This window comes from Pyrus communis, chromosome 5, assembly GCF_963583255.1.
Source record: "Pyrus communis chromosome 5, drPyrComm1.1, whole genome shotgun sequence".
Taxonomy (NCBI): Eukaryota; Viridiplantae; Streptophyta; class Magnoliopsida; order Rosales; family Rosaceae; genus Pyrus; species Pyrus communis.
The window spans coordinates 22,180,241-22,203,191 of record NC_084807.1 but is presented as its reverse complement, the minus strand read 5'-3'; the positions used below and the strand labels follow the sequence as shown (position 1 = coordinate 22,203,191).

Below are 22,951 nucleotides of genomic sequence, written 5' to 3'. Positions count from 1 at the left end.
TAATTTATAGATCTCTGCAATCCTCACAAAGAGGATCCGAATTCCTCCCAGAAGTGATGAAAACTGGTTACTTCAAGATCATTGGAGTAGTTGCAAAAATATTACTACAACAAATATCTACATAAGAACAAAATGTTTCAAATTTCAGAGGTCCATGCATAAAGGGAACTCAATTTGTTGTCTTGCACCGACACAAACTCTGTTGATCAAATCAAAATAATAAGGGAAGTTTGGCATTTACGAGAAAAAGGTCCGTTAGACAGAAGGCTCACCTGCCGACAGGAGAAGCACACAGCCTCGCCAGTTAACTGAGTTAAAAATTTAAATCAAATTAATTACAAAAATCAAACAATTACACCCACTTTGCTAAATTGTGAGTGAGGTAAATAAATTAAGCCCTCAGATCCCTCAGATCCCTTTTTTGTAAAGGCAAAAAAGGGTAAATTTTGTTTTCGAGGAACAAAGGTAAAACTTTAGTTGAGATGCATACGCTACTCACATTGCATATGGATACGAAGTGCGAATGATGATATTGGGCCTCCATGTTTGGCGCCTTGGTGGTTTACTCATATTGTGCGCACCAATAATTTTTTTTTTTTTTTTTTTTACTTTTTTTTTTTTCATCTGACCCAAACGAAAAGGAAATAAGAGATTACTAGTTTTTGTTTGAGAATAAATTATTTAAGTTTCCACCACTCCGAATTATATGTGATGATGGTTGTGGCTACGATGGTGATGGAGGTGATGGAGGTGGCGTGGTGGAAATTGAAGGTGAAGTGGTGGAGTGGGGTGGATGATGTTATTTTTAAAACTAGTACGGTTATATTGCAAATTGAAAAATTATTATTAAAAACTTAGCTGAACTAACTCAGTTTTTCAGTGAAAAAAAAAAACACAATTAAATGGAATGAGTCTAAAGCTACAAGTCAACTAATTTGAAGAACCAATAAGGTAACAAAATAATTTTCCATTTTCTAAAACATGAACTTTTGAAACAAGGGAAACACATGGAATAATAAGGTAAGGGCTATCTCTAATGGAAATATGCAAAATTGAGATGTAAAAGTCACATTTGGATTACTCATTTACATTTTACGTTTTCAAGATTTGTAAATTTTAATTTAGTTTTACTGTAATGAGAGAGATGCAAATTTGTAATCTCATTTATCTTTTTCTCTTTAATTGGCTGGGTTTGCATCCAAAAAATGTAAAATTGCATTTTTATTTACGTTTTTAGGCCAAGATGAGTGTTTTACATCTCTCGAACTGAAGAGTTTTTCGGCCAACAAAAAATGTAAAATGCTCAGTTAAGGCATTTTGCACAATCCATTAGAGATGCTCTAAACAATCAAATTTCTTTACTGTTTCCTAGCATAACATCATACTTAATTTCTAGGATTAAATTTTTAAGAAAAACAAGAAAATTAGGTAAACAATTCAACACCATTTTCAAAACTGTTTTTAAACATTGATGTACATTAAAGAAGTGAATCCAATCATCCCAAATCCTTAATAAATTTATTCCTCTTTCTATTGAAGTCTTTAACCATGATGCTCCCACATTTACGTCAAGGTTTCAATAAATATTCTTTATTTTTTGAGTTATTTTTTTTTATATGATCGACATGTCAAATAACTTTATTGATCCACTCATGTTCTAACATGTGTATTTACATATGTATTCTCTCAAATGGTGAAAAACTTTTACTATACCACATATTCATGACATTATCAATCATGTTGTCCACACAATTTAACACATGGATTACTATACTAATGCAATGATGTTGACGACATTTGTGACGAAAAACAATTATATTTATGCATCGTGGTGTGCGTTTAATCTTCACCAATTTTTCTTTTTGTCATAACTAACTATTTAATTTTTTTAGACAAATAACTAACTATTTAATTCACTATTATAAAAATGCAATGGTGCCAACACACAAAAAAAAAAAGATTTATCAAATTTTTATTTCTCAATGAAAAGTCAAACCATTTCAATAAAAAATCCAACAAAAAAACCAACCATTTAGTAAAATAAAATTTGAATTTTCTATTTTACTCTTGCTTCCGCAGAAAATAAGATCGTCTCCCTCATCTCGAAGCGCGTGTTAGAGACATGGCGCACATATAATAAATGTGACGGCAATCTCGCCCCTCAGTGCATGTGCCCCTCTCTCTCTCTCTCTCTCTCTCTCTCTCTCTCTCTCTCTCTCTCCTCCCCACCTCTCTCTCTCTTTCTCTCTCTCTCCCACGCACGCACAGACGCTGAGTTGAAAATTCAGTTGCAGAAAATCCAGGGCCAGCCGCGGAGCCGAAACCCGATCTCTCCGCGCCGTCGGACCCGATCCAAATGAAATCCGCCACCAAAGTCTCGCTCAACCCGTTCGTCGCCTACGAGCACAAGAGGTAACGCTTCTTCTTCCGTGCTACCCCCTCCTTTCCCGCCACGCGTCCCCCTGGGTTTTTTGTAATCTTCATCATTTGCTTCCTTCGCGCTGAATTCGCAGAAATGAGTTGATTGTGATTTAAGATCCTAACCGTTGGATGTTGATTAGTGTGTGATTTGGTTGGATTTGTATGATTATATGACCGTGAATGTGCATTGAGGGGGTTGATTTTCGATTGTTTAGTGTGAAATGTGGTGTGATTTGTAGTATAATTTATTGCGACTGAGCTGAGGCAATGCCGAGTGCTCCGGGAACTAGAATTGTCGAGCCTGAGTCCGGGATCGAGACTCGAGGCGTAGCACATTCGTGCTCGGATTTTCTGGTGTTTTATGATTTGGATTGGAATGGTATTCATAATTGGGCTGTTTGCATTGCCATATGATTGTGAAGTGATTATTATGATCTTGTTATTGGAGCTGTTGTAATGTTTGAGGTTAGATAATTTTGTTGTTTGTAAAAGAAGATTTCTATATCGGTAGAGATTTCGAATGAACGGGCATTGGTGTTTGGACAGGGATGCTTATGGATTTGCTGTGAGACCTCAGCATGTACAACGATACCGAGAATATGCCAGTATCTACAAGGTTTTGTTCTTCTTTCGTTTTCTTCTATCTTAACATGTTTCGGTTTGGTTTCAATAAAGATTGATGGTCATGGAAAAGAGAACGAAAATCATATTTTACGATTTTGTTCTCTTAGTTTCTTGAACTCTTAAATGTTTAGCGAATAAAGTAAAAAGCATATGTTAGGCATTGCCCGCAAATACGTATTTAACAAAAATCACGAAAAAAAAATCAGTGTAGATGTAGATTCTAGCGTGTTCTAGAACATCATGAAAAATTATTTGTCCAAATGATGTTGTACTCTATGTAATATACTTGCGTTTCAGGAAGAAGAGGAGGAAAGATCAGAAAGGTGGAAGTCTTTCCTGGAACTACAAGCAGAGTCTACTGAATTGCCCGTTGATGGATTATCAAAGGGACAGGATAACCAGACCTCGCTTGTAGAAGCCTCAGAGAAAGAACTAGGCTCCAAATTGGAGAAGGGTGGTGATGACGATGATTTAAGTGCCCAGAAGACGGGTTCTGATTCTCCAACCAAAAACGATAATGACAAGGAGGAACTGGCAGATAACGACAAAAAAGCTCATGGGATTCAAATATGGAATGAGATTAGACCTTCCCTTCATGCCATTGAGAGTTTGATGAGTATTCGTGTAAAGAAGAAGAAGAGTATATCAAAGCATGAGCAGGACACAGGAACTGGGAAGCCACTTACTTCTATTGAAGAGGCTAGATCCCCAAAAGGAGCATCTGAGGAGGACTCTGAGGATGTGTTTTATGACGTGGAAAGGTCAGACCCAGTTCAAGATGTCCCTTCGAGTGACAGTCAGAGTGCGTCTGCAACCGGTGTTGCTTCTGACACGGTTGATTCTGAATCTTTATTTCCTTGGAAAGAAGAATTGGAGGTTCTTGTTCGTGGTGGAGTGCCAATGGCTCTCAGGGGAGAGGTGCATATCTATTTCTTTTATCTCTTTTTTATTTCACAAATTTCATTATAATGAGTAAACTTGATGATTGCTTACTTCAACTTTCAGCTTTGGCAAGCCTTTGTGGGTGTGAAGGCACGGCGTGTGGATAACTATTACCAGGATCTGCTAGCTTCTGAAACTAATGCTGGTAGTGATGTGGAAAAACATAGCTCGGAATTAGACAGTAATAGCAAATTGTCAGCAAGAGATCCTGTATCTGTACCTGAAAAATGGAAAGGGCAGATTGAGAAGGTTGTCCGCTACTTTATTTAAAAAGCTTCTGTCTTCAGTATGACTACACCTTTATTTAAAAAGAATAATCAAATGAAGTTGTTAACTTATTGGCAATGATCTTGTTTGCAGGATCTACCTCGAACATTTCCTGGTCACCCTGCTCTTGATGTAGATGGTAGAAATGCTTTGAGGCGTTTGCTTACCGCATATGCACGACACAATCCCACTGTTGGGTACTGTCAGGTAATTGGTTCCGGAACATGTTCTATGCTCAGGTAACTGCTAAGTTGTAAAGATACCATTACTGTAATTGGCTGTGAGATTTGAGGATGAAAATAGTAATTTTTTTTCCCAAGAACTGACACTTTTTGTGATTATTTATACAATTATACCGAGAATGTACTGCTCGTGAGTTTGATTTATGTATCTATGAATAACATCTTACGAATAGGTTATGTTTTTTTTATAAGTTTACAAGTTTATTGCAAAGGGAGTAGTTTTGATGAATACATGATCTGGCCGTTGTAGGCCTTAAAGGCTATAGTATTAATTTGTGATCCACATAGAACTTTAGCCATATATTGACTTCTAAATGTCTAGATTATTAGTCACATTAAGTCTGCATATTGCCGAGGGTTTTGGATGTGACTTAGATGGAGCTGTAACTGAACCCCTTCAATAATTTTGAGTGATTGTAATGCGTCAAATTAGCTTCTTGTGCTGCTCCTCTATAAACAATTTCAAATTTGTGTTTATTCGATCTTTTTAAATTTAGCCAATATTATCAATTATTTTCTTTGTTTCACGTCTAACCGACTTTAATGCTTGTTGGACTTAATTTACATGCAGGCCATGAATTTTTTTGCCGGCTTATTACTACTTCTCATGCCTGAAGAAAATGCCTTTTGGTAAGATCTGAAACTTGATTCACTGCTTGTTAACTTCCACATAAGGATAATCACCTTTATTTGTCACTACTTGACTTAATTTTGGAGGCCTAGCATGAAGAAAACAGAGATCAGTTTTGAAAGGAATAACAATTGTCCTTGAAATTTAGAAGTTTTTGTTGCCATTTGAAGTGATACACTTGTTTGGCTTTGTGTAATTACAAAATTGGAAAAACTTTCAGGGCTTTGATGGGACTCTTAGATGATTATTTTGATGGCTATTACTCAGAGGAAATGATAGAATCTCAGGTAAATTAACGAAACTGAGAAAACTATGTTGTTAATTTATAACTGCAGATGGTTGGCATTTAAACATGTTCTGAGGGTCTGTATTTTATCAGGTGGATCAGCTTGTTTTTGAGGAGTTGGTGCATGAGAGATTTCCTAAATTGGGTTTGTATATTATTATGTACACATTATATCTTCTCTTTGTTTGATATATTTGTTAGGTGATCACTTAATGTCACCTTTAATCACGTTGCAGTCAACCATCTAGATTACCTGGGAGTGCAGGTGGCATGGGTTACCGGACCATGGTTCCTTACCATTTTCATGAACATGCTTCCATGGGAAAGTGGTCAGGTTTTATATGTGTCTTTGTAATTAAAAGTAACATTTCTGTTATAGGTACTTCTTATAGCCTACCTCTAATATGATTGTTTTCTAATTCAGTTCTTCGAGTCTGGGACGTTCTTCTTTTTGAAGGGAACCGCGTGATGCTATTCAGGACAGCACTTGCTTTGATGGAGTTATATGGTACTGGGTAAATCAAATTTATTTTTCCTTTTATTTTTATTTTATTTTTTAATTTTATAAACATGAATGTAGTATTATGTGGCCTGTAGGCTTCTCTGGTTTATGAAACTTAATTTGGCTCAGTTACGTGTAGGCCCTGCGCTAGTTACTACCAAGGATGCTGGAGATGCAGTTACTCTTCTGCAATCACTTGCTGGCTCTACATTTGATAGCAGTCAACTGGTATTGACAGCTTGCATGGGTTACCAAAATGTAAATGAAACTAGATTACAAGAGTTGAGAAATAAACATCGGCCAGCTGTAATTGTCGCTATTGAAGAAAGATCGAAGGGACTTCGGGCTTGGAAAGATTCTCAGGGTCTAGCATCGAAGCTATATAATTTTAAGCAAGATCCTAAATCATTGATAATAGAGACAAAGAAAGCAGAGCGAAATACACAGACAAATGGTGATTTATCTCGTTCAGAGTCTGGGTTCTCTAATGCAGATGAAATTCTAATTAGCCTGACTGGAAATGGGGAAGTAGATTCTGTTCCAGATCCTCAAGAGCAGGTTGCTATTTTTTTTAAACCCCACCACACCCTCTTTACAATCTTCTTTTGTTTGGCATAGTAGTGTAGTGCATTTTGTTCTGCCATTTTTTCAGCTTATTTGTTTGACCTTTGTGCTGCTGATATCTACATCTTATGTCCATTGTTTAGACCTGTGTATGGGTTGTCACTTGATCTGCATTAAATACAAAAGAAAAGAACACATTCCTGCATAATTGTTGTGTTACTCATGTATTTCGTCTTTGTTCTTATAGTTTTTTTTGGCTATTTATTGAAATATTTTCCTCATAATCAAACTTTGAAATCTTTGTGCAGGTCGTATGGTTGAAGGTTGAATTATGCAAGCTGCTGGAGGAGAAAAGATCTGCTGAACTCAGGTTCATATTCTCTTTATCTTGTTAGTGGTTATTGTTTGTTTTTTCCTTGTAAAACCTATATTCACTAAACAGAATATTTCTTTTTGATATGTTGGATGCCAATATAAGATGTCCTCGATGCATTGGTTACATACTTTAAAAAATAGCTCATTTTAAGCCAAGTAAATTTCGATAATAATTCAGCTTAATAATTATTTCATAGTAGGTATTAATGTTTACAGTTCAAGGCCAACTAGGATTTGGGGGTCAAACACTATACTATCATTCATTGTAGTGTTCAAGGCCAACCAGGGTATGATGGTTTCCGCAAACACTACTATGACCATTCATTGTAAGCCTTCTAGAGACCATCTGGGAAGAGTTGTGAGTTGAGCTGTGTTGTCCTGCATTATGAACAACAGGAGTTGATGTTCTGTCTTTCCTACCGTTTATTATTATTGTGAAGTGATGTTGATATTCTGTCTTTCCTAACTTTTTTCAGAGCTGAGGAGTTGGAGACAGCATTGATGGAGATGGTCAAGCAAGATAATCGTCGGCAATTGAGTGCCAAGGTACATCCAGGAAACTTGTATACATGCCAGCTTTGTTCAATGAAAGAGATGGTTTTGTAGTTACTATTTCTTTTGTGAATCTGGCTTATTCACTGTGGATCATCATTTCTTGAAAGTGGATGTTTTTCTATTTAGCTTTTTGATTTTCATTCTGTTATTGTTAGTTTGTAGTATCTTCTTTATCATGCATGCTTTCTTTCCTTCATATTTGTTTATATCTTTTCTGGTAGTTTTGAATTTTGATCTCATGCGTGTAGATGTACTCTTGCAGTTTCTGTGTGGATGTAAATAGAACATGCTCGAACCCACTTTCCTTGGTGAATAATTTTGGATATGTTACTGCAGAACTTGTTTATTTCTTGCTATATCTAATATTAGGGAAACAAATCATTTTAATTATGAGGATGAAATTGAGTAGCTAATATGATCTCAAATCAGGTCTTTCGCTTACTCTAGCATCAACTACACATTTTTGTTTCTAGTGTGGAATTCCCGTTTATTTGTCCTTGTACTTGAAAAGTTACCAGTAAATATACTTCACACAGTCTCTCTTGCTATGTCAGGTTGAGCAATTAGAGCAAGAGGTTGCTGAACTTCGCCGAGCCCTTTCTGATAAGCAGGAACAGGAGAGTGTCATGCTCCAGGTTTTTTCTTGTCATCCTTTGTCCTTCGGAGTTCTGTTTTTTCCATACTGGTTCTGGGTTTGTGAGCAAAATTGAAAGATCACTTGCTATCTTACAGGTCTTAATGCGAGTAGAACAAGAGCAGAGACTAACAGAAGATGCCCGCAGATTTTCTGAGCAAGATGCAGAAGCACAGAGATATGCTGCTCAAGTGCTTCAGGTTGCATAGATAAACTATATACGACTTGTTCTCTAATGTAATAATGAAAAACTATTATGTTAGAACCACATGTATGATTTTAGTTTGCTAATTTAACGCATGTAGTTTTACCAAACTTTTCTCCGACAGCAGAGTGAAAAATTTTCTGGTCAATATTTTTTGTTCTTATTTTATATGTTGTAAACACATTCTTGCAGGAGAAGTATGAAGAGGCTGCTGCTGCGCTTGCGGAAATGGAGAAGAGAGCTGTTATGGCAGAATCTATGTTGGAGGCTACTTTGCAATACCAATCTGGTCAAATTAAAACACAATCTCCACGGTAACAGTCTGTGCAGTCTTATTTATTCATTGTTGAAAGTTACTCGATCACCTTTTATTATTATTGGTTTCGTTATGTCCACCTTGATTTAGTCCTTCCTTTATTTGTGGCGGAGATAATAAGAAAGTTTTTATAAATTTCGGTAGTTGGAAATTGAAGTAAAAGGTTGTTGTGCAGATCTGTATCTTCACCAGTACAAAGCAATCAAGAGCCGACACAAGAAATTCCTGCTAGAAGGATTAGTTTGCTAGGTCGACCATTTGGCCTTGGTTGGCGCGACCGGAACAAGGTTAGTTCTACTTGTACCCTTGAAATCTAACTTTTGTGTGACAAAAAGTGGGAGAATACGATTGATAGGTCTTTGGAGTTTGGACTAAGATCATTGGTATGTTTCCATACCATATGCGGTTAATATCACCTATTGAATGCACCAGGGAAAACCTGCTAACAGTGAGGAGCCAAATGATGGCAAATCGACCGGTGAAGGACAGAGCCCCACCGCAGAAGCAGAAGTAAAAGAGACGAATGGCGTTAAAGCGGAAGATAAAGAATAGGGCTCAGAGCAGAGTCCGTACTGATATATCCCTATAGATTTCGCTGCCCGATAGTAATACTCAAATGTGCAAAGCCTTGGTAGTATGCTATTCTGTGTCCGTCGGTCCAGGGAGCTATAGTTTTGGTTTCCTTTTTCGTCTGTAATTTTTTGATAGACAACCAATTTTATCGATTCATTGTTTGATTGTTCATTAATTAGTGGTAATAATAATGTAAGGGAGGAGGAAGAAAATGTAAAAAATATGGATATATCGTTTAGTGTATGATTTTTGTGTCAACGGGGTCCTTGTATTGTATCTATATGAATTTTCGATTTTAAAATGTTATTTAAACCCAACAATTTTCTCTTCCGACCCAACGTTCTTTGGGTACACTAACACCACACCAAGTCGGGTCATTTTTCTCTTTGCTTTTGAGTTTGTCGAGTGGTTTCTGTGATAGCCAGTAGAAACACTTCCACTCAAGGCTCAAAGCTTTTAGATGAATGAAGGGAAAGTGATTTCCGCACTCTCTTTTTTCTTTTTCGCCTGTGCACTTTCTTTGTTTAGCCCTTGGGTTTGATAAATAAATAAAAATCGAGGAATAGGAACAAAGCGAGGAGTACAGAAGGAGACAACGGAAGTGAAAATCACTACCCGTGAATGATACATGCACTTGCATAGGATGAGGCTATGCACGCACAAAATCTGTAAAAATTCTATCAAATAATTTGGATATATTTCTATGATTCTATAGGGAGGCCAGTTTATATATAGGCTCAAAAATCTCAATGCGTACATCAAAGAATCTTGTATAAGTCGACTGAAAGAAAGGGGCGGAGGAGGAAGCAATGAAAAACAGGAAAAGCGGGAGCGACCACTGCACCTGCTACCGGAGTGAGCAAAATTCCGATAATCAGGCACCATTACATTTACAGCCAACAAATTACTGAGCTCCAAACAACTGACTTTGAATCAAAACTAAAACCCCTTATGGAAAGGAAAAAAAAAAACCGAAAGCAACGCGATGCCTATAGTCGTGACAACAATCTCGCTCTCATCACAAGCTTCCGAAGATGAAACTGTATCATAAAGTCTTCCCTTGTGAACTTAAAACTTCCCTCCTAGACCTAGGAGTGGACGATGCGGTGTGAGAGCTGTGTGATTGCCGTGCTTCAGGATCATACTTTTGGGAAGCAAGGTAATTAAGGGCTGTGACCACATCTGCTATGACAGGTCGCATATTAGGGTGTTCCTGGACACACATTGCAGCAACGGCAAGAGCTTGATACATTCCCCTCACCGGATACTGACCTTGGAGCATTGGATCAGCAATCTGCCAAAATTTCCTCCGATCTCTAAACAAGGGGCGGGCCTGCGACAAAGAGTTTATGAGCAGAAAGTTCACAAGAGTTGAGACTGACATTTAGCAAGAACTAGATTGTCCTTCCTATTGTTGATTTCTCTCGTAAAATAGTGCAACTGTTACTTGCAAGTATTACCTCATACCAAACTCATTTGAGTGTTTCGAGCAACCCTCATACATTTCTATATAAGCAGAGAATAAAATGTACCAAAGCAAAGAAGAAGACACAACTCTCTTACCCATGTGACCAAATTGTGTTCCCCAGCAGCCCTGGAATTGTCAATTGCCTTTCTTCCGGTAATGATTTCCAGAAGAACAACCCCAAAGCTGTATACATCTGATTTCAATGTGAGCTGACCAGTCATTGCATATTCAGGGGCACAATATCCATAGGTTCCCATCACCCTAGTGGAAACATGAGTATTATCTCCCACAGGACCCAACTTTGCCAAGCCAAAATCCGATAGCTTAGGATGGTACCCTTCCCCAAGTAAAATGTTTGAGCATTTAAGATCACGATAAATAACAGGAGGGTTTGCTTTCACGTGCAAATGCTCCAAGCCTTTTGCAGCACCAGCAGCTATTTTCATTCTCGTGTTCCAGTCAAGATGTTTTCCATCTGGCGGTAGATCTGGCATATGGCGATAGATAAAATTAACAATGTTAAAAGATACCGAATAAAAGGTAGACAGAAAAAGAAAATGGGTGCTTAAGCACCGCACAATATGCCCTCTGACACATTGAACATGCCACAACATGGTAATAACTTGTGAGCTTGCAAGATTTCTATTTCTTAAATAGACCTAAAAATGTCAAATTGTACTGATTTCTATAGCATTGTATTGTTTCTATTGCAACATCCAGTTATATCATGTCATCATCCATTTATCAATAAGTACAGAAAGAGTATCTAATGCAGCTACTGTTGTATATACCGTGCAGATGGTCTTCCAAAGATCCCAATGGCATGTACTCGTATACCAAAAGCCTCTGATCCCCATCAGCACAATAGCCTACTAAGTTCACAAGATTGGGATGGTGAAGTAGGCTCAACATTAATACTTCGACGAGGAATTCCCTGTTCCCTTGAAGCCCATTGGAATCAAGTTGCTTTATGGCCACTACCTACACCAAAAGAAACGAGGTTCAGCTCTTACCACAAGCCAAGTATGTGAAGTCAAAGATACAAGACAGACAGAAAAAATCCCAATGACAGTAGATACAAGTACACCCCTGCAATGATAGAAGTGAATTGAACCTCATTAAATTGGAGATCACCCCAGATTTAGGCTTAGCGCCACACGTAAAATTTTCCAGTTTTACATCAAATGATATTCTTTCACCAAACAATATAGATTCAGTCATCTTTTGCAACATTCTACTTTATCAAAGCATAAATATGGAAGTTCATAGATGGAATAAGTTTTAATTTCTAAGACTTAAAATTTACAATGCCAGAAAGAAATACAGTTTAGGTGAGGTTGAGAATGGGAAACGAAAGGCATAAAGAAAAGGAAAAACAGGTAGTTCAATTTTTCATGGAGTTGATGGTCAAAGCTTTGGAAAGAACCTGATTCGTGCTCTCCAAGCGCCCCTTATAAACTTGACCAAAACCTCCTTCACCTAAAATACAATCTGCTCGAAAGTTCTTTGTTGCCACTGCCAATTCTCGAAATGTAAATGTATGTGCTGCAATGTGACCAGAGCCTCCGTCCTTAGAAGCCTCCTTTACAGACAGTCCTGAATTTTCCTTCAGTTTTTCTAAGTAAAAGAACAAATGGGAAGGATATGTAAACAACAATACATAAACAGTTCACTGTGTTATTAAATTCAAACTAATAATAAATTCAAACGAAACTACAATTACATAATAATCCAAAAAGTTCCTATTACCTAGTACCCTCATTGAGAGTTTTGAAAGAGACAAACGAGTAACTGAGTGAACTTATCATAAATTCATACTCTCTCTCTCTCTCTCTCTCTACAGTTTTTCTTCCTGATCAAAACATAAACATTTAAGCCATTTCTCTAACTCTAAAAAAAAATGATTTGATTAAACAAAATGGTTTGGCACAAAACCGAGCGCATTGGCGTTCTAGGATTCATACAGCTGACCCCACTAGCAGGATAAGGCTTTGTTGTTCTTCTTGATGTTTAAACAAAATGGTTACCAACATTAGAAAACCCAGTGCAGTCAAGAACACAACTTTATAGTAAAAAATTGAAAGTAACTCTTACCCAATAACAGTGAACGCTAAATACAAAAGTAAATCAAACCCAGAATGCCAAATACCACATGACAACAAACCTACATTATTCCCAACAATGTCAACATTCCAAAGGGATCGCATACATTAAGATTCAACCAATTACAAACATGGGATTCCTGAATTCATCAACAGTAAATCAATGCAGTAAAAAAAATGCACACAATTGGTTCACAAAGCTCAAATCTTCAAACATCGAAACAGTAAAAAATTCTGAAAAATAATGTCTTTAAAAAATGTTTCCAGAAATGTTACCTGAAATTGATGAGATCTGATCTTCTGGCTTGTTCTTCTTGATCTTCTTCTTCTTTGCAGCTTTACTGCTTAACTCGCCGGAACACAGGAACCAACTCATGGCTTCTCTTCCACCTCTTAGTGAGTTTTTTACCTTTGTATTGCTTGAGAGGCAGAGTTGGTTAAATTCTGACAGACCCTGTTCATTCCCACTATATACTTTTCATTCACGAAAACCCTTTTTTTGCAATGGTGTCCTTATAGTCTTTTGAAATTTGTATGGTGTCCCACAGAGTCTCTGTATTTCCATTGTTTTACTTTGACTTAGCTCAAGTGATCACTTTGCTCCAAAACTTGATAACATTTGACAACTATGAAGATTAAAATTATAATTCTAATGTGATCCACTGGCAAACTAAATTAGTGATTTATATATTTTTTTAAATGATGAAATATAATTAAATTTATTTGAAATGTTGAGAGATTTGGATTTGGGTGTATAGTTATGTCTACGCCTGCAACTAGATTAACAATTTAAACGATTGTCTTAAAAAAAATTGCTTCACAATCTTATATACAAAAATACATTTATACGTATCTTGGAATAAGTCAGTATTGAATTTGTAATTTACTATATTTGAACTTAAAATTTAGAACTCACAAGTGAAAAAAATTACCATTAAATTTTAATACTTAGTAGTTAACACCTCATGATTAAATATAAAAAAAACCCAATAATTGGCTTTCACTTGAGAGGAAAAAAAAAAAAAAAAGAAGTACAAAGGACAGCTAGATATGAATGGCAATATACTATTAAATAAAAAAATATATTGAAACAAAATTACAAAAATGCAGAATAATTTCAGTTTCAAAAACATCATTTTCAACATGACTTTAGCGGCAGGACCAATGCTTTGGAAGAGCAATTTTTAAGTTCAAACATGTCGTAATTTGAAAGGAATAATACTTAATCAAATTTACCTTTTAATTATAATTTGTGTATATGTATTTTATAAAAATTAGTAAGAAAAGGTGAAAATTATCGTCTTATGTTTCGTACAAGGGTAATGTTAGGGAGACAATCAATTTGAATCATGTTTTGTAAATCATATAACGCAATTGGTAATGATTGAATTATTACTTAAGTATTAATTAACTTGTTTATTTTCTATTGATTAGGTATTATCCGTTGCTTTTTGGACCATAAGATGGTGTTGGCTATCTAGGCAGCCGGTGAGCCCTACTATTTACCCACTTTTTTCATCATGATTCATGATTTGAATAATATAAAATTTGATATGTTAAGGACCGATGCTATTTGTAGATGTAAATTAGATTAGTTGGTTAATGAGTTAAGAGTATGAAGTTATTATTCCATTGGAATTTAGATTCCTATAACGTAAATTTGAGTAATTTTCCCTAAATCAATGTTAAGAGATGAATAAATTATAAATTTGTAATTGGAGTGGTACCGTAAGCAAAAAAAGATTAAGATAAGTTAAACAAACAATTGCGACACGTAATTTTTAGCTACTTGCACTTGAAAATGAATGTTTATGTGATTGAATACAATTGTATTGGCTAAATAAGATGTTTGAGTTTGAATCTTTTATTTTTCGGATTAACTTTTTGTTTTTATATTTATTTACTATTTCTCTTTTATAAAGGGAAGTGTTATTAACACTTCAAAAATCTCATTCTACGTGTATTTTTTTCTCAATATAAAAAGTTTAGAGTGTAAAATGAGATTTTTTAAATGTCAATAACAATTCACTTTATAAATTATAGGTTTATTTATTTTTTGCTAAAAAAAAAGCGCGGGTGAAATGGCTAGTCACTGTTTGAGAAGGCCTAAAACCGTTGAAATCACAAATTCAGAAACCCTAAACCCTAAAAGCTCAGTGCTTTGAAGGAAAAGACGAAGATGGATCAAGGAGGAGGCTTATTGGACGAAGCGCTAGGAAATCTCAGTCGCCGCGTTGTGCTCCTCGAAGACTGCGTCGACACCAGCGCCGCTTTCGTCCTCCACCACATTCTCAAGCGCTCTCTCTCTCAGCCTCCCCACTCCACCTCCAACGCCGTCGTTTTTGTCGCCTTCGCCCACCCCTTCTCTCACTACGATCGCATCCTCCGAAGACTTGTAACTCTCTCTCTCTCTCTGAAAAAGATTAAACTTTAGTTTTTATTTTTAATTAATAGTTCATAGTATCATGTTTAGCTGCTAATTTATGTGTTAATTTACTCTCTTTTTTGGTTAAAATTGATTAGTAATTGTTAAATTATTTTCCATTACATAATAAAAATGGGGTTTGTGAATTTCGGATGTGTTTTTTGAAACAGGGTTGCAATTTGGCTGCACAGAGGGACAATGATAGATTCTTTTTTCTTGACATGCTTATGGACTGCCCAGGTGAGAAAATCAGGTATAAAATGGTTTTTCTAAGTTTGCCGGCTCACCCCGGGTTACTCTTAATTACTAATTAATTTTCCACCCAATGCTATCCCCGAAATGTTCTTATCGATCTACATGTCCTGAGTAGCTAAAATTTAGTTAATGATCCTCATATAAGAGACCTGCTGGTACATAAAAATCTTCTTTATGTTGCTGTATCAATGTAGTTTGAAACAATGTAGGATTTACTGCAGGACTGATGTTAACCATTGTTCCATTTTCGGCTAATAAATCTTTGTTTTGTTAAGAGAAAAGTGTAAGAATGTTAGTATTGGTTATCAGAAATTGCTGAATTACCAGGTTTCCTTGTGTCATTGAATTCATGACAAGAAAATCATCTCATTCGATTGTGATGCAGACGAAGGAAAAAACAGTGATTGTGGACTAATGTCTTTGTATGGGAAAATCCAAAAGATTATAAGTGCCTTAGCTCAAGAGAACATCTGTGTCACTGTTATGATTGACGATATTTCCCTCATGGAGGTGGCTGCTAAGGGATCTACAAATCTTGTGCTAGACTTTCTGCATTACTGCCATACTTTAATATCAGAATTCGTAAGACATTGGTTGCAACCGTCTCAGTTTCCTAGCTTTTCATGCTTCCATTCCTTTTGTTCCGTTATTTATGTTATTTCCCTTTTCTTGTCTCAGGGATGTTCCTTAGTCATGCTCAATCACAAGGATATCTATTCAAGCACGGCAAAGCCTACCCTTATTTTACAAATGGAGTATCTAGCAGACATTCTGATAACGGCAGAACCGTTGGCCACTGGTTTAGCCTCAGATGTGCACGGGCAGGTATTTGCTAGAACAAATGTTAAGTCGCTCTTTATAGGGAGTTCTAGGAATTATATCCTATCACATCATTCTTGTTTGGTCCCCTCTTCTCATTTGTGGTTGCTTGCTTGGGTCTTTGGTTGTTCTGAAAACAGATAATTTGCTTAGCTTTGTTAACCATGTTATGCTCATATATATGATAGTTGCTTGTGTCATGGTCCTTTTTGTTGAGATCCTTGTTCTCTGATCTTCACAAACCGGTGTTAACAATTGAAAAATTGTGAGAACTATTTCCGTTTGTATTGCTTACTACCTTGCTGCTTGTGACTTGCTAGTTACGGTTGTAGTCTTCTATTACTTCACAAAAGGTTCATCCTAATAGTTATCGATAATACCTACACTGCTGCACGGATACAGGAGTTATGACCGTGATTGTTGTACTTGGTTGCAGTTGACAGTTGAGAACAGGGGGATTTATGATGGGCATGAGGGATCGAGAAACAAAGTGGCTAATTTTCAATTCAAAGTGAAGGAAATTAGTGTCGAATATTTCTATCCCGGTAGCAGGACTTGAGGACCATATATGCTTTGAGGAATTTCAAATTAAGGGTGGGTGAATATAGCAATTGAGGATCCTTTGGGATGGGGCAAAGTAGGGGTTGTACTACTGTGGAGACTCTTGTAGCGACATGAATGCTGGAATTCTAATATCATAATGAAAATGCTAGATTTCTTATAAATTTTTTGTTTGCATCTTGACTTGTACTGAAACCGAAATAAAAAGGTAGTGAATGTGACTCTTATCATTAACTAGCACATGCTTAGGGAGCAATAGATACTGTCTCTACCGAACTTCTTTGAGGATTTGCACATTGTTTTCCATTGCATTGTTGGTGAATGCTGTAGCGAGGCTGTTTGACTGACAATGTCGATAGTCAGTAGCGTTCAGTTAGGCACCGAGCCACCATCAGAGCCATCCAATGTGTTTCTCTATGCATGTTCGGAATCAAATGAATCTGCTTCTCTCCTATCATCAGGAACCAATTTTGTTTTATTTTTTATCTTTTCTATAACTGAAGGACAGTCGGATCCCAACATTTCTTTTTCATAAACAAATACAGTCGCAATGTGATTTGAATTTACCTTCTAATTTTGCGGAGATATCAGAACGTTGATGAGTTTGCCCCTCCCCATTTTACGTATAAGAAGGAGACATGATTAAAAGAGAAACATGCCAATTTTTTTTCTGAAATATCCCGAACTACTATAATTTGTTTTATAATCCTCTTAAATTCTAGTTTGATTACACACCTAGTTCACTATTTTGAGAAATGGGGATGATTGTAAATGAAATTCTGTTGCATTTTTTGTTTGTGGGGTTTCTTGATTCTCATATAAGAATTCAAAGTTAATGTTTTTCGTTTGCAAATTTGGATTTTGCATGTAATTTGTCTGCATAGTCTTCCTCTTCTCTCGTGCTCACTTGAATCAGGGGTGGGAGGGAGAATAAATAAGGATATTTTGGATAGAAAAACCTGATTCTGGAGGTTTTCTCGCAAAATCCAAATATTATATATTATTTGGTAATCTGATTTTGGAAAAATCAGGTATATTATTTTTTATTTTAGATGCGTCCCATATGTATTTTTATTTCTCAAAAGTTGGTAAACACATTTGGAATGATTACAGTTTTCAGTTATGATTTAATTCTTTTTACACTTACGTAAACACATCATAAAAGACAAAACACATTAGTCTTTGTAAGGTTGACGGTGGAAATTAATGGCGATGAGTGAGTTTGAAGTCGAACTCATTAAGTTCTTGACAACCAGCAAACTCGAGTCAAAAGGGAGAAGAAACATGAAAAGCAGCAAACTCGAGTCAAAAGAAGAAGAAACATGAAATAAATGAAAGGAGGTAAATGGAAACTTATGTCATTTTCATGATGCATTTTGCCGAACTAGTCAAACAAATTTTCCCAACGAACAATTTTAGTTCACTCTAATATCTCACACCACAATTTAGTCGGCGATGGGTCGATAAATTCAATTTCTCAGACATCTTTACTGCCATTATACTAAAAACTATCAAATTTATATATGCTTTTCATTCCGTTGAAGTAAAACCATGAAAAATGAATGAAGCTGCTACTTCATATATTTCTACTTTCTTACCGCAAAATCATGAGCATCGTGTTTTGGACTCGAATGATTGGTTTGATCGCGATTTTAAATTTTTAATGAATTACAGTTCGTTCTGCATTAATTATTAATTGTTTATTTATTTCCACTGCATAAGCAAAAATGGGATTTATGAATTTTAGATGAGTTTTCGAAACAGGTTTGCAATTTGGCTTTGTATATATGTTTGACACTGCAGGATTCATTTGGAAGTATTTTTTTTAAAATCTGAAAACGTTTTTAGCGAAAATGTTTCAGAAACCAATTATTGATAAAAATCCAAGCTAATTATGAAAAAAATTTTATGTGCTTCATGTAACAGACACATATTTGATGTTTCTTCCCAAAAAAAAATACTATTTCCGTTTGTATTGCTTACTACCTTGCTGCTTGTGACTTGCTAGTTACGGTTGTAGTCTTCTATTACTTCACAAAAGGTTCATCCTAATAGTTATCGATAATACCTACACTGCTGCACGGATACAGGAGTTATGACCGTGATTGTTGTACTTGGTTGCAGTTGACAGTTGAGAACAGGGGGATTTATGATGGGCATGAGGGATCGAGAAACAAAGTGGCTAATTTTCAATTCAAAGTGAAGGAAATTAGTGTCGAATATTTCTATCCCGGTAGCAGGACTTGAGGACCATATATGCTTTGAGGAATTTCAAATTAAGGGTGGGTGAATATAGCAATTGAGGATCCTTTGGGATGGGGCAAAGTAGGGGTTGTACTACTGTGGAGACTCTTGTAGCGACATGAATGCTGGAATTCTCATATCATAATGAAAATGCTAGATTTCTTTTAAATGAATGGAAATGCTAGATTTCTTATAAATTTTTTGTTTGCATCTTGACTTGTACTGAAACCGAAATAAAAAGGTAGTGAATGTGACTCTTATCATTAACTAGCACATGCTTAGGGAGCAATAGATACTGTCTCTACCGAACTTCTTTGAGGATTTGCACATTGTTTTCCATTGCATTGTTGGTGAATGCTGTAGCGAGGCTGTTTGACTGACAATGTCGATGGTCAGTAGCGTTCAGTTAGGCACCGAGCCACCATCAGAGCCATCCAATGTGTTTCTCTATGCATGTTCGGAATTGCTCTTAGAATAGTATACAAGCGCTTTTCTAGAATCAAATGAATCTGCTTCTCTCCTATCATCAGGAACCAATTTTGTTTTATTTTTTATCTTTTCTATAACTGAAGGACAGTCGGATCCCAACATTTCTTTTTCATAAACAAATACAGTCGCAATGTGATTTGAATTTACCTTCTAATTTTGCGGAGATATCAGAACGTTGATGAGTTTGTCCCTCCCTATTTTACGTACAAGAAGGAGACATGATTAAAAGAGAAACATGCCAATTTTTTTCTGAAATATCCCGAACTACTATAATTTGTTTTAAAATCCTCTTAAATTCTAGTTTGATTACACACCTAGTTCACTATTTTGAGAAATGGGGATGATTGTAAATGAAATTCTGTTGCATTTTTTGTTTGTGGGGTTTCTTGATTCTCATATAAGAATTCAAAGTTAATGTTTTTCGTTTGCAAATTTGGATTTTGCATGTAATTTTTCTGCATAATCTTCCCCTTCTCTCGTGCTCACTTGAATCAGGGGTGGGAGGGAGAATAAATAAGGATATTTTGGATAGAAAAAGCTGATTCTGGAGGTTTTCTCGCAAAATCCAAATATTATATATTATTTGGTAATCTGATTTTGGAAAAATCAGGTATATTATTTTTTATTTTAGATGCGTCCCATATGTATTTTTATTTCTCAAAAGTTGGTAAACACATTTGGAATGATTGCAATTTTCAGTTATGATTTAATTCTGTTTACACTTACGTAAACACATCATAAAAGACAAAACACATTAGTCTTTGTAAGGTTGAAGGTGGAAATCAATGGCGATGAGTGAGTTTGAAGTCGAACTCATTAAGTTCTTGACAACCAGCAAACTCGAGTCAAAAGGGAGAAGAAACATGAAAAGCAGCAAACTCGAGTCAAAAGAAGAAGAAACATGAAATAAATGAAAGGAGGTAAATGGAAACTTATGTCATTTTCATGATGCATTTTGCCGAACTAGTCAAACAAATTTTCCCAAGGAACAATTTTAGTTCACTCTAATATCTCACACCACAATTTTAGTCGGCGATGGATCGATAAATTCATATTCTCAGACATCTTTACCGCCATTATACTAAAAACTATCAAATTTATATATGCTTTTCATTCCGTTGAAGTAAAACCATGAAAAATGAATGAAGCTGCTACTTCATATATTTCTACTTTCTTACCGCAAAATCATGAGCATCGTGTTTTGGACTCGAATGATTAGTTTGATCGCGATTTTAAATTTTTAATGAATTACAGTTCGTTCTGCATTAATTATTAATTGTTTATTTATTTCCACTGCATAAGCAAAAATGGGATTTATGAATTTTAGATGAGTTTTCGAAACAGGTTTGCAATTTGGCTTTGTATATATGTTTGACACTGCAGGATTCATTTGGAAGTATTTTTTTTAAAATCTGAAAACGTTTTTAGCGAAAATGTTTCAGAAACCAATTATTGATAAAAATCCAAGCTAATTATGAAAAAAATTTTATGTGCTTCATGTAACAGACACATATTTGATGTTTCTTCCCAAAAAAAAAAAAAAAACACTGTATTTTTGGCCCAAAAATCAATTTCACCCAAAACGTCTAAAGGAACTAAGTAGGAGGGCCGGAACGGAACTAGAGGACTCTGTGAGACCCCATTCATTTCCTGTCCACCTCTCTGAATCCTGAGTTTTCGGAGCAGTAGAGACTTGTGCTTTAGCCCTTCGTCTAAAATGACGGAGAGCTTACAGAAGTCACAGCACCAGAAAATGACAATAGGCAAATCAATAAAAAAACAAGAAAAAGAGGAAACTAAATATCAAGCCCTGTACAGTGGGACTCACCAAAAGCTTTTTTAGTCATTAAAAAAATATTTTCAAATGAGTGCGTAATTCTTAACATTCTTCTTCCTTGCTTGCATATTTAGAGTGACAATGTTGAACATGTATACGTACAAGAGTCCCATAACTCAAGCTAACTATTACAAGTCACATACATCACGTGAGATAATTACAAGAACAAAATCTACTTATCGACAGAAGCAAGCTGAGAAATAAATAATAATAATAACAATGAGAACATAAAAAATAAAAACCAGAAAGTGATTGAGGCAATAGAACTCGAACCATGAAAAACTAATCTCGTAGAGCTCCAATTTAGACGTTTATTTTTACCGTATAATAAAATATTTGCACCATGATTTTATGGTAAAAAAGATAACAATGTTGAGCATATATAAGTTGCAACATAAAAAGAATTGTGATTACTAATTAGTCTCTAATATAATGTGACTCGTAATAGTAATTTGATAATTCAAGCGGTTAAGAGTTCTTAATTTGTGAGTTTCACATTTGCAAAGAATAACTTCCATTAGAGGGGGATAATGTGATTCAAATTCACATTTAACGAGAATCTAATATAAAGACCTCTTACTTGTAAGTGGAGAGGAATATCACTAAATCATAGTACTAAATGGCAGGAATGTCCATTTAATTAAGCCAAATTTTGTTTCGGCTTTTTTTATTTTATTTTAAATAAACGATATTATTGACGCTAAGAGGAAGAGGTGGGTTTAGCCCTCACAATAGACTAGTAATAATGTGGTTCAAATTTGTCTTTAACGAGAATCGAATATAAGATCTTTCACTTACAAATAAAAAGAAATACTATTAAACCGTAGTAAGTGACTTGTTTCGGCTTGTTTAACTAAATACGAAGTCTTGGAATTTGGAAAGACGATAACAATGCAGCTGCAGACACACTACATGTTCACGAAATCATATAGAAGTTAGGCCATAGGGGCCACCGAGTCATATTTTGTGCTTCATATAAGAGGACAGATTCTTTTTTCCGGATGGCCACAACCAAGATTTGATAGGGTATGGGAACCACCGGACGAGTGGACGAGACTACAATATGCAAGGCAAGTCGTCCATGGTATTTTTGTGAGTAAATCATAAAGGTGAAATGATCCAAGGGCTACGAGAGGGGAGTTTACGCTATTCAACGATCAAGACATACGACAAATCTCTGTTATAAAGTGGATATTATTTTATTATTAATATTTTTAAAACTTTTTACAAATCGTATCCTAAAAGAGATTGTGAGTTAAACTTAGGCCTGATATAACGAAGGAATGATCATTACCAACTAAACCACTCACCGCATATTTTCTTCTGCCGAACGATATTTTACGAGGGTAAACGCACCTGACACAGTTTTAATGAGTCGGTCTTTCAATTGCTTGATGGAATGGAAGTCAGTCCGCCGAACCATTTCTCTCCCTCACAAAATTCAAGTGTTCGTTACCTCTCTCCCTTTTCTCTTTCATTTGTGATTTATTTTTGCATTAAAATAGATTCTAATTAACTTTGTACATGCAATTAATCTTGTCTTCTGTGTGATCAGTGGTCAACGTTATTGATGATTTGACCGGTCATTTCACCACCACCTTCCCCTCCGTCAAT

At 35.7% G+C, this 22,951-nt stretch overlaps 3 protein-coding genes across 3 annotated transcripts; 2 read left to right on the top strand and 1 right to left on the bottom strand.

Moving 5' to 3' along the window:
• Window positions 1-2,109: 2,109 nt before the first annotated feature.
• LOC137735117 (uncharacterized) lies at window positions 2,110-9,395 on the top strand. Its single transcript, XM_068474493.1, has 18 exons — window positions 2,110-2,412; window positions 2,968-3,037; window positions 3,343-3,963; window positions 4,051-4,236; window positions 4,348-4,461; window positions 5,068-5,126; window positions 5,348-5,414; window positions 5,507-5,558; window positions 5,650-5,742; window positions 5,838-5,921; window positions 6,055-6,473; window positions 6,788-6,849; window positions 7,331-7,400; window positions 7,964-8,044; window positions 8,142-8,243; window positions 8,441-8,562; window positions 8,740-8,851; window positions 8,997-9,395. The coding sequence occupies exons 1-18, from the start codon at window positions 2,357-2,359 to the stop codon at window positions 9,114-9,116; spliced, it is 2,490 nt and encodes an 829-aa protein (XP_068330594.1). The 5' UTR covers window positions 2,110-2,356; the 3' UTR covers window positions 9,117-9,395.
• Window positions 9,396-9,855: 460 nt separating this feature from the next.
• On the bottom strand, window positions 9,856-13,127 carry LOC137735022 (probable serine/threonine-protein kinase PBL7). The gene is made up of 5 exons (XM_068474379.1): window positions 12,984-13,127; window positions 12,032-12,222; window positions 11,397-11,586; window positions 10,701-11,092; window positions 9,856-10,470 (listed from the first exon to the last, which is right to left on the bottom strand). The coding sequence occupies exons 1-5, from the start codon at window positions 13,081-13,083 to the stop codon at window positions 10,183-10,185; spliced, it is 1,161 nt and encodes a 386-aa protein (XP_068330480.1). The 5' UTR covers window positions 13,084-13,127; the 3' UTR covers window positions 9,856-10,182.
• Window positions 13,128-14,807: 1,680 nt separating this feature from the next.
• LOC137735573 (elongator complex protein 6-like) lies at window positions 14,808-16,976 on the top strand. The gene is made up of 5 exons (XM_068475002.1): window positions 14,808-15,102; window positions 15,303-15,372; window positions 15,773-15,969; window positions 16,066-16,212; window positions 16,643-16,976. Exons 1-5 carry the CDS (start codon window positions 14,887-14,889, stop codon window positions 16,763-16,765), a joined length of 753 nt encoding a protein of 250 aa, XP_068331103.1. The 5' UTR covers window positions 14,808-14,886; the 3' UTR covers window positions 16,766-16,976.
• The last annotated feature ends 5,975 nt before the right edge of the window (window positions 16,977-22,951 follow it).